Source organism: Macrotis lagotis, chromosome 6, assembly GCF_037893015.1.
Source record: "Macrotis lagotis isolate mMagLag1 chromosome 6, bilby.v1.9.chrom.fasta, whole genome shotgun sequence".
Taxonomy (NCBI): Eukaryota; Metazoa; Chordata; class Mammalia; order Peramelemorphia; family Peramelidae; genus Macrotis; species Macrotis lagotis.
The window spans coordinates 68,346,315-68,357,697 of NC_133663.1; the positions used below are offsets into that span (position 1 = coordinate 68,346,315).

At 48.5% G+C, this 11,383-nt stretch overlaps 1 protein-coding gene and 1 long non-coding RNA gene across 9 annotated transcripts in view; one reads left to right on the forward strand and one right to left on the reverse strand.

Moving 5' to 3' along the window:
* The window catches only part of CFAP65 (cilia and flagella associated protein 65), a 55,890-nt gene extending 47,233 nt beyond the window's left edge, over window positions 1–8,657 (forward strand). For 3 of the 8 annotated variants that reach the window (XM_074191335.1, XM_074191336.1, XM_074191337.1), the window contains exons 25-33: window positions 1,724–1,873; window positions 2,061–2,177; window positions 2,461–2,568; window positions 3,381–3,446; window positions 3,747–3,949; window positions 6,473–6,592; window positions 7,185–7,556; window positions 8,131–8,286; window positions 8,373–8,657. In XM_074191335.1, coding sequence (XP_074047436.1) covers window positions 1,724–1,873; window positions 2,061–2,177; window positions 2,461–2,568; window positions 3,381–3,446; window positions 3,747–3,949; window positions 6,473–6,592; window positions 7,185–7,556; window positions 8,131–8,286; window positions 8,373–8,397 — 1,317 coding nt within the window. In that variant the 3' untranslated portion in view covers window positions 8,398–8,657. Of the gene's footprint in view, window positions 1–1,723; window positions 1,874–2,060; window positions 2,178–2,460; window positions 2,569–3,358; window positions 3,447–3,746; window positions 3,950–6,472; window positions 6,593–7,184; window positions 7,557–8,130; window positions 8,287–8,372 lie in introns of those variants that run through there. The other 5 variants (XR_012469395.1, XR_012469397.1, XR_012469396.1 and 2 more) reach the window with 5 other exon arrangements.
* Window positions 1,162–8,869, reverse strand: LOC141490927 (uncharacterized). Its single transcript, XR_012469398.1, has 2 exons — window positions 8,346–8,869; window positions 1,162–4,416 (listed from the first exon to the last, which is right to left on the reverse strand). It is a non-coding gene; the product is annotated as an uncharacterized LOC141490927 (long non-coding RNA).
* Between the last annotated feature and the right edge of the window lie 2,514 nt (window positions 8,870–11,383).

Sequence of the window (11,383 nt, forward strand, 5' to 3'; positions counted from 1 at the left end):
AAATTATAGTTTATAACAATTATAATTAATAATTAAGTGTCTGAGGTCATATTTGAACTCAGTTCCTCCTGACTCCAAGGCTGGTGCTCTATCCACTGCATCACCTAGCTGACTCCTTAGTCTTATTTCACAATTCAACCCTTCTCACATTGTACACTTGAGTCAAACTCAACTTGTTCATCACGGTTCCTCCATCTCATTTTGTTGTCTCCCACTTTCCTTCATTTGCACATCAAAATACTTTTTCAGAATCCAGCTCTAATGTCACCTTTTCCCTGAAGCCTATTCTGATTACCCCAAGTAGAAGTGAACTCTCCCTTCCTTCCCCCACTATCTCCTATTAAATAATCATTTGGGGTTACTAATTTTGAGTCAGAACAATCATAGCTCTGCTTCCTAATTGCTTTATATGGGGAACTAGAGCATTGGCTGACAGTGCTTAAAAGTTAATAAGTCTTATAAAGTCACTTTTGGATAGTTTATTTGACACTTTAAATATATGAATCTTATTTGAGTTTCACAACCATATGAGGTTGCTACTACAGGGTGAAATGATCACCATTTTACAGACCAGAAAACTAAGTCACACACCATGTCTTTCCTGACCCCAACTCCAGTGTTCTTCCCTCTGCAATCCACTCAATTCCTCTGGGCCTCCCTTCATGATTTTATCTTGGTCTCTGGAGTATCTATTCAGTTCTAAATTCTATAATTCTACAATATAATAGTTTTATTTGTGTACATGCTTTACGAATATATCTTATACTTAACTGACTTGTGAATGATGAAGATCAGAGACAGTAACCTTTTTTTAGTCTCCATCTCTCACTAATCATATAACCCAAGATTTCGCATACAATAGATGTTTTTTAAAAGTTTAGAATAATTACCTAGCTGTGTGGCCTTGGGCAAGCCATTTAACCCCATTGCCTTGCAAAAAAAACTAAAAAAAACTAAATAAAAGTTTAGAATAGATTGTAAAGTGATAGGAAGGCTTCATGAGGCATGGTCTTTAGTTAATAGGAGTAAAAAAGATGAGGCTATGCCACCACCTAGTGTTCTTTACTGACATAGCAGGAGAATATTTTGCCTGTCTTTTCTCAGTGGGCTTCAACCCCACCATCTATTTGGGACATTCAGAGATAGTTTGAAAACAGAGAATTAGCCAAGAGTAGTCATTAACCTGTTTTGGAAGCATGGACCATGCTGATAATCTGACAAGACCTAATACTCCTGTGGTTTGTTGCTAGTGATCATAAGAAAAAAAAGTCTCAATTTCAGTCAGAGATTAGCAAAAATAAAGATGTAATTTTTTTTCCTATTCAAGTTCCTGAATCCCATAATGTCTTTCCATGGAAGCCAGGTTAAGAATCCCTAATAATAATCCTTGATCCCAGGGTCCAGGCTCAAATAGGCCAGTCCCTCTTTAAGCCCAGATGGATGTTGATGTGTGATAGCTAGAGTAAAAACAAACAACTCTGCCCCTCAGTTGCATGTTCCAGTGTCAGTCTCTTTACTTATTGGAAAGGTATTCTGTTGGACTAATCTCTTCTTCTGAAGTTTTAGTGCTTTATTCTAAAGGCTGATGGTCCTTCTCCCTTGCATAATAACCTTTCAAAAGCATGAAGGTCAGCCTCTGCAAGTCTTCTTAGCTCTGGGTTGCAGTCTCTTATTCTTCCTTCTCATGGTCATAAGCCAGTGCTAAGCAATCTCCATCCAACAGGTTGTATTCTTATCCCAATCCCGAATTTCCCTGGGCAACATCCCGGTACATTCCAAATGCAGCCGACTCATATTTCTCAACAATGCCTCAGCAAAAGAGACTTTCAAGTTCTCCTGGGACCTGGGCTCATCAAATATAATAAAGAATATGGTAAGAACCTCACCAGATATGCCAGTCTCAGCCCTGCCCACTCCACCAGTCCCATTCTCAATCTATCCCACTGAACCCCAATCTACCTCCACTCCTGCTGAACAAACCCCACTGGTCCTTCTCCCTGGACAAGCCCTAGGGATCCCCTCCCCCCCATACTGGTCTCCCCTGCTGCCATCCATCGTAGGTACTGAAGATATCTCCCATGATGGGATTGGTGGCTCCTGGGGAGAATATCCCTTGTGTGATTACCTTGGTGGCCTCATACCAGCCCTGTTTCTACAGTTTTGACCTGATCTGCAAGGTAAGGAACTCAGAGCAGGATGGCCACTCTTAACCAAACCCTAGGTGGGAAGAGACTCCTGGGAAAGGGTAAAGGTAGAAGAAAGCACTTCTTGGAGGGTGACTCCTGATATTCCTGCCATTTAACTGGACTTGGAGCTAATAATATCCTGTGATCTCAAGGCTCTTTGTACCTGAAGAATATAGTTCATTCCTTGAAGACAGGTCGGGAAAGTAGACAGGACTAAGGGGTTTGAATTCCAACACCACCCTCACCCTTGGCCCCACTTTTCTTGGGTCCATAGGTTCAATCACAGAAAGCCCTGGCCCAGTACAAAGCAGACCTGCAGGCCTGGGAAAAGGAAAAGCACCGGCAAGAGGTTGAGTTTACAATAACAGAAAAGAATTTAGAGGTGAGGCTCAGAAAGCCAATAGAGTTGGTTCAGTTTGGCTGCTGAAAATACATTAAAAAGATCGACCAAAGCTCCTCTCCCCCTATCAGATAATAAGCATTTTGAGTGACTCCCCCTCTTCAGAGTCCCCTTGTTCACTTCCCAGCAATTGTGTCTCCCTTTCTAGCTATTTATTAACCTTTCTGGGATGTCTCCTTGGCATCCAGGTTATCCTTGAAATTGAATGTAAGCAGACTTCACCTCTAACAAGGTGAAAGCCAGCATGATTTGCCCTGGCTCTCACATCCCATCCCCTATGAGCCAGCTGGGTGGCAGAGTGGATGGAGCACTGGACTTGGAGTCAGGAGGATGGGAGTTTGAATTCCGTCTCAGATACTTGACACTCACTAGCTGTGTGACCATGGGCAAGTCATTTAACACTGATTGCCTCACATCCAGGACCACCTCCAGCTATCCTGATTTCTAGCTGGCCACTGGACCCAGGTGGTTCTAGAGGAGAAAGTGAGACTAGTGACTTTGCACAGCACTCTTTCACTCAAATCCAATCCATGTGCTTGTCATGGCATCACCTCGAGATCAAAGGATAAACATTATCCCACCCCCTGCCCTGGAAGAAATGAGATATGCTTGGGAGTTGGGAGAAAAAAACAAGATCCCCTTTAGGGGAAGCCAATGTTGACCATGAAAGCAAGGTCTGGGTGCTGAGAGGATTTGAGTGTTCAGTCCTTTCAGGGTCTATGGTGGGGGAGGAGAGTCACCACTTCGGGGCTCTCCCATCACCCTTCGCCAGGGGTTCCATTCCCCTTCTACAGGGACTACCTGAATTCTCAAAATCCAAACCATCCTGTACAGCCTGTGATCGTGGAAGGAAGTATAAGGTAATTATACACCCCCTCCCCAATCTCCACTTTCATCTCCCCAGAGGAATATTCTCCAAGAACCTTGCCTAGGCTCCAGACAGGCACCACACTGAGGTTTGGGTGGGGCTGGGTGGTAAAGGAACTTTGGAGGGTTGGGAAGCACTGAGGGCTAGCTGGCAGCACCAATCTTCAGATAGAGAGCTCTCTCTTGGGAACAGGACCCCAAAATCAGAACTCTGGGCTCTCTGGTTAAGGGGTAGGGAAGGAAAATGGGGATGCACTCCAAATGCTGCCACTTGCACATCTCCCTCTCCCCAGACCTTGCCCCCCATCCAGAAAGAAGTGCCCTATACTCCACCAGTGTCTTGGAGTATGAGGTGCCCCAATACTGGGCAGATCTGGTTCTGCCCTGAAGAACCTAAGCCCTACCTGCTCTACCTGGGCCTCACTGCCCGAGCCCATAACACGGATGACTTCACAGCAAACTTCTTCTCTGAATTCCCCAACTACTTCCTCCACCAGTGAGTTCCCAGGGATCCCCTCCTCCATCTCCACCTTGTCTCATTGTGTCCAGATTCACCTTTCGGGGAATACTTGAAGAGGGAGCAGTGTGGGACAAAGGGACTGAAGGGACTTTGATGAATAGGACAGCATTAGATGAAAATCAACTTGGAGCCCTGAGGAATCTCCAGCCTTCCCCAGTTCTTGTGTTGTCTTGCCACTGCTCTGTCCCCCTTACCTAGGGAGGATGAAAAAGGAGCCAGGGGCCCTCCCTTACACTGGGGGAAGGAAGTTTAGAAATATCCACTAAAAAAATAAGAAACCTCACTTATCTGTACACTGAGAAGTTTGAACCAGATGACCATGAAGTTCTTTCCAGTTGTGATTCCATGGCAGGTGTTGAAGGAGATACAAGGAGAAGCTGTGGCCTCTCTTCTCAAGTTGTTAACTGCAGCACCAGGGGCGGAGTGGGAAGTGGGTTGGAGTGCTAGGACATATACAAGAGTTATAAACCAAAACATCACAATAAGGAATCAGAGCTTTACACAGAGCAAGCACTTCAGAAATGCATGCTTGTTATGTACAGAAAAGTATGAGAGTTTGGGGGTGAGGGAGAGATCCTGGAGATGGGGAAATAGAAAAGATCATGAGCAAAGGGAATATTTTATAGATATTTTATCTGTTTTCCAATTCAGTGGTAGTTTCTAACAATCTTATTTTTTTGCAATCATTTTTGAGTTTTACAATTTTCCTCCTTCCCTCCCTTCCCTCCCCTCTCCCCTAACAGAAGACACTCTGATACAGGCTTTACATTTGCATCTAGGATAAGCATAGATTGAATGTGTTGTGAAAGAAGAATCAAGTTCAAAAGGAAGAAAAAAAAGTCACAGAGTTAGGGAAAGCAGGAGGTTCATTGTGGTTTGAGTATGTAGTTACATCACACTGAGAAGACTAGACTTTACTCAATAGACATCTGGGAACCCTTGAAATTTTGAGTTTTGTTATTTTAGTATGATCTCATCACCTGTGCATAAGAAAGATTAATTTGGCAAGAGTGTGAAGGATGGGAGAAGTTGGTGGCACAGTGCATAGGGCACTAGCCCTGGAGTCAGGAGAGCCTGAGTTCAAATTCAACCTCAGACATGTGATAAATTACTTTCTATGTGACCTTGGACAAGTCATTTAATCCCATTGCTTTGCAAAGATCAAAAACATGTGTGAGAGATGGATTGATTAGGGAAGAAACCAGTTGGAGACAGAAATATTAAAGACTAATAAAGCCCAGAAAAGAGATAGTGAGGACCTGGATTATAGTGTACCTAGTAACCTGAGAAGGTGAAGAATGGTATTTATGAGAGAAATATTTAGGACCTGAAACTGCAGCATGTGGTATCAGAGGTTGGGGAGGGGGTCTAAGGTTTTAAGTATGGGGGAAATGGTGGTACTATTAATTGAAAAAAATGGAAAATCAAGGGAAAAAGCAAGTTGGGGATAAAATTGATGAGTTCCATTAGGTATATTTTAATATTAGGTGCTTGCCAAAATCCAAGGCAATAGGTAGGTTGAAACTTGGATAAAGACCTCAGGAGAGAAAGATTTCACAGGTATGACAAATGGAACCACAGGAGTAGAAGAGATCACTAAGAAACAGAGGAGAAAATGGCTAAAGAAACAAACTTTGGAATTGAGAACTTTAAGGAAACTGTGTGATTTAGAGGAGCAGACAGAGACGGAGGAGAACCAGGTGTGTGCATTGTCATGGAAGCAGAAAGGATGGAGGTTATTTAAGACAAGAACTGGGAGAAAATTGCATTGAATAAGTCAATGATAGTCATGGGTGGCATTTGAGAGAGCAATGGGGACAGATACCAGTGACATATTAAGGGTTTAAAGAATAAAGAAATTGTTAAAAGAGTTTGGATTGCTCTTTATAAAACTTTAGGGATGAAGAGGAAAAAGAAGATGGACCAGTAGATGGAATCTGTTGAACAGCCAAGGAAGTCTGTTTTTTTGTTTTTGTCTTTTAGTTAGAGGAGACCTGACTATATTTTAGGTGAAAAAGAAAGAGCCAGTGGAGAGGGGAAAGAGTGAAGATTCAAGAGAGGGAAGGATTGATTATTGTAGCAAGGTCCTGGAAGAAGTAGAAGGGGAGTGGTTCAAAAACACAGATGGGATTATTTACCTTGCCAAGGAGTGGCAGGAGGCAAGAAAAGGATTGAGTGAAACATGTAAGTTATGGAGACCAGCAACCTAGCAAAGTGAGAGGAGAAAAAAAGAGGTTATCTGTTGGGTATAAAGGGATTTGAAGTGTGGTTTGTGGCTTGAGAGAGGAAGAGCTTCAGAATAACTACTTTGGGGAATTTGATTAGGTATCAGAGTTTTACTCAGTATAAAACAGATTAAAGACAGCCAGAATTGAGATACGAAACTAAAAAGGGCCAGATCTGCCTCCTCTCCAGTGTAGTGAGAGACTCCTTAAGGTTGAGGTTGAGTAGAGGGATGGGCTGGACCTAAGCTACATAAATTACCACACTTATTTTCAGGACACTCAAAGAGAAGAAAAATGAGCAAGAATCCATGATAGTGGAAGAAGAACCCGACCAGAGTATATTTCCTAAGCAGGTGATGCAGATCGTGACAGATATTCTGACCATAGTTATCAGGTATTGAACCCTAAACTATTAGCAACATTCAGCTCATAAAGTCATTCTCTATCTCCATTGCTCCTCTTCCTCATGGGGTCTCTGTCCCCAAACAACTTTAGAGAGACTGTCGAGAGTAATTTAACCAGTCACTCTCTAATCCCACCCCTAGGGGGCGACTAACCCATGCCTTTGAGGGTGCCAACAATGAAGACCATTGCTTCTCCTCCTACCTAAGGATCCCATTAACTAAGCCAGTTTGGTAGCCACTAAAACTACTCTTTTAATTTTGTTAAGTGATTCCAGGAAGCTATCACAGGAAACTTGTTCTTGTCCCCTTGGATCCTAAACCTATGTTTTCTTCTCTAAAATCTCTATATGATCTCTTCACCAGAATGAGTTCTTAGCTATCTTGGCTAGGATCTGTGTAGAAACTTGACTGGAACTAATGCAGAAAAGAGCCTCTGACCAACCTCAGTTTTATTCTATTCCTTTTCTAGAAGCACCAGGTATGGTGTTACCCTCAGATAGACCCTAGGGCCAGAGGGGAATATGGGGGTAGATAGGCAGTGGCCCAGCCAGATCCATCCCATAACTCTGGTCTTCCTGTTAGAGACTTGCTGGAAGACAGGAAGTTCCATGAAGATGTGGAAAATGCCCTGGTGGAACCCATTCCTTACTTCAGTCAGTTCTGGAGTGAGGAATCAACTCAGATGCTAAACCAGAAGTGTAGCCTAGGTCACGTGTCTGATGTTTCCACCTCATATGAGAGAGAAGAGGAGAATGCCAATCAAGATGAAATCAAGGAGGAGAGGGGAGAAGAAGAAGAAGAATCCTGGGACAAGGGAAAGTTGTTGGAATCCCTGGAAAAAAGTCTGTCTCCAAGTGGCCTACAGAAGAAGACTCTGGATCAGTTGCTGTCAGAAGAATTGAAAGGCATACTGACGGAAGAGAAATCCCAGTGGGAAAAGGAGGTTATTTCCAGGTGAGTTTGGGAGTGATGAGGAAGGGGTAATTAGAGGATGGTTCCAAAAGGAGGGAAGGAAGGCATGTCCTGCCAGAGACCAAAGGGACAAGTCAAAGTCTGTCTAGCCCCTGCAAGCTTAATGTAAAAAACAAATGGACTTTTTTTTGTTATTATTTTTAATTGTTTTCAAGGGGAAGCATAGGTTTGGGAAGGGGATCCTAGGCCTTTAATTTCAACAGTGGAGAAACTTCCCCTGTCCAAACAGTCTCTCTTAATGCTGAGCAACTAGGTTCCTCTCCATTAAAGGATACTGCTTTTCTTAAAATGTCTTAGAGACTTAGAAAGTCAACTTGATCGATGATGTTCATCCTTCATAATTGAAGAGGACATTGTTGTTACATACATGATGACATGATATGCACATTACATTTATTAGAATGAGAGCCTTTCTGCCTTCTTTAGCTGTCTGTCCCCTGTCCACTCTGCAGACTCTTTCTGTCCTTAGCTGAACTATATCAGTCTTTCCTCTGATAAATAGCCCCTTCCCCATGTCCTGGCCACAGTGATCTGAACCTATGTCACTCACTCTTAGGCTGCCCATCTTCCTGAATCTTCGAGAGTCAGTGTTGGAAAACATGATCCAGAACATCATGATTGAGGCCAGCCGTGGAGAAGTAGTGCTGACCACGAAGCCTCGAGTCATCGCCCTCCCTCCTCCTCCACAGCCCCCCGTTCAGAACTTGCCCAGGTGAGAGGACTGGCACTGGCACATATGACAGGAATCAGGGAGTAGAGCCCTACACTCACCTGCCCCTGGTACTTTATTTCTTCCAGTGGGCCGGACTCGGCCTTGGAGTGACCTTGGAGCAGTTAATGAAGTTTTGTCTCAGTGACACCCCAGATCAACATCTCTATGAAGACATCCATCTCCAATGACAGGGAGCTAGTACTCTAGGCTCCCCCAAAGCCAGGACCGACAACCTGTCTTCACGTCTGTCCGGCAGCAGGGAGGGGGTCGTGTGCTCTCCCGAGAAAGGATTTCCAGAGCCACTCCCCAGCCCCAGGCTTCCACCCAGCTTCATCGGTCCTCTAGCCCTTTCAGTAAAATTGCACCTCGAATTCAGCTGCCTCGTGTCTCGACAATTGGCCCTTCTGGTTCCTAGGTCCCCCTGGGAGAGTGGGATTGGAGAGTGTCCACTGATTGATGATGGTGATTGATAAATGCAGGGTGCAGTTTGGAGAGTTTGAAGAGAGGCGAGCTGGGGGTGAGGAAAAGGCAAAGGGAAACCAAACTCAAGGCTGAGAGCAGTCTGGGGCGCATGCGCGGGGGACACTGCCTCTGCCCCTGGAGCCCGGGTCCTCCTGGCGTTGCCGGCAGGTGCCGCTACGTGTCGGCCCGACGCCGGGCTAAGGGCCTCTCGCAGCCTTGAATGCAGCCTGGCTGGCCAGCTGCCCGCGGAGAGGGGGCGGGGGTCTGCCCGGCGCTCCGGTCAGCCCCGAGCGCCAGCTGCCCCCCGAGACTGTGCGTGGCAGGACGGGGCTGGAGGGGGCTTCCTTCGCTCGCCGGCCCTGGACGCTCCGGCCGCCGATTCTCCCTTCTGACCATCCCGGGGAAACTGAGGCACTCGGCCCAGACGCGTAGGGAAGTTGCTTGAATAAAAGATGCCACTGCTAGATCGGCTGCGGTGCCGAAGGTGCCCACACCTGTCCTTGAATTCGGGGTCCCAAAGCCTGGGAGAGCTTCCCTGCCCAAGCCCCCCAACGCCGCCACCCCAGTCCAGCCCCAGCATTGCCCAGCTCCAGCACTTTGGCTGCTTCTCCCTTCCCCCCTTCCCTTGAACCTCTCCCAGCCCTCCCTCCCCCCTTCCCCGCCCTCAGCGCGGCAGGTGGGTGGAAAAATGACATCTGGTGTTGTTCCAGTGGCCGCCAGGTCCTCCTCCCCCCTCCCCCCGGGAAGGCGAGCAGGTAGCTCCCAAGCCCCAGGTCCCAGGGGTCCCGGGGGTCCGTGTGGGCTGGGGGTAGGGGGGGCCTAGGAGGGAAGGGTCCCAGATTGCCGGAGAAGTGGGGGGGGGGGCAGCTCCGCCTCCCCTGAATCAATATTTGCCCCGAGTAAACGCAGCGCCAGTCCGGACAGGTGTGAGAGAGAGAATGTGTGTGTGTGTGTGTGTGTGTGTGTGTGTGTGTGTGTGCGCGCGCGCGCGCGCTGGGGGCGGGGGCCCGAATAGAAGGCGGGTGTGGGAGCCGGGGGGATGGGGGTGGGGGCGGACGGGGTGTTATAAGAGCCTGCCGGGGCACTCGGCACACAGACTCCGGCCAAGGACCCGGGCCGGTTGGGCCGGCCTGCGGGAGGAGGGAGCGGGGAGGGGCTGCCGGGGAGGGGCCGCTCTGGCAGACCAGGGCCTGGCGCACCTGTTGCCTGGGCTGCCAGGCGGCTCGCCGACGTGTCAGCCCCAGGAGCCACGCAGGTGAGAGCAGCCGAGCGCCTCGGGCCCCGGGCCCCAGGCTGCGATCGGACCCGCCGTCTTGCCCCCCTCCCGGGCCCCTAGTCGACCCCTCAGGCCAGCGGCGGCAGCGGCGGCGGCAGCAGCAACCGGAGGTACCGCAGCAGGGGCCGTGCCCGAGCCGTGCCAGTGTCCCGGGCCCTCCGCTCCCGGCCCGCGCCGAGCCCCTCGCACAAACCGGACCTGAACGTTTTGTTCGTTCGGCTCGCGTGAGGCGGAGGCGGCCTGTCTGCGCCCCCGGGACACTGGGCACCCGGCCCAGCCCGCAGCCTGGCACCTCTCAGCAAAGGGCAAACCATTGCCCCGAAGTACAGCGCCGCCCAGTCACTCGGCCACCTCCGGAGCCCCACCTGTCCAGCTGCGCCGGTGTAGCCCTCGGGGCTCCTTCTGCCCTCAGCCCCCAATTTCTTCTCTCCTGGGTCGATTGTTCCCCGAGATCCGGCTCCTATCCGGCTCCCCACGCCAGAGCCCGCCCGCCCCGCCCCGCCCGGCTCCCAGAGCCCTGTCCCGGGATGGTGGCAGCCTGGGTGGCAGCCCATGTGGCCGGGAGCTCATCTGATTGTGGGAGAGGGTAGCAGTTAACCCGCAGGTGGAGCCAGTCACCCTGGGGCTCCCTGGCCAGCTCGGAACCTCAGCAGAAAGGTGCTAGCTGGTGGGGGAGGAAGAAGACAGCCGCCTCTACCAGGGTGGGGAGGGACTTGGAACAGGAGAGGATCCAAGTGTCAGAGGGCCCCGGACGTGCTGCCAGGGGTGGGAAAGTCTTTGATCTGCCAGCTCTAAACTCTCTCCCTTGGCTCAGCCTTCTCTCTACATACTAGAGAGGCACAGATAGAAAAAAGTCATGGAGGAAGAGGCAGCTACGGACCTACAGACCCACGGCACACCAGGAAAGCAGAACTTTTCCCTGTCACACACTAATTTGTCTTATTGTTTTTTATACAACATTTTTAAACCTCATATATTCTGAGAGACGTTTTCCTCCTAAAGTCTAGTTGAAAGGCTCTTCAAATCAGATTGGAGGAAAGCAGTGGACCAGGAGCTGTCAGGGCCACCCAGACACCCCATAATTCTGTGATCCTAATCTCAGTTTAGATCTCACATTATTAGTCCTCAAATCCAAGCCACACAAACACTGCAAACAGAGGTCAGAACTCATCAAACATCTAAATAACCTTCTCATGATCTCAGAGAAATACTGGTGAGAACTCAGAAAACAAAACCTGAGCTGCCATCTGTAACCACTAGCTAACCCCCCCCCCAAAAAAAACACCAATTCAGCTTCTATCCCAGGCTGAAGGAGGGATGTCATATTTTCCTGTTTCCTAATCCCTGGAGTTCCCTCCC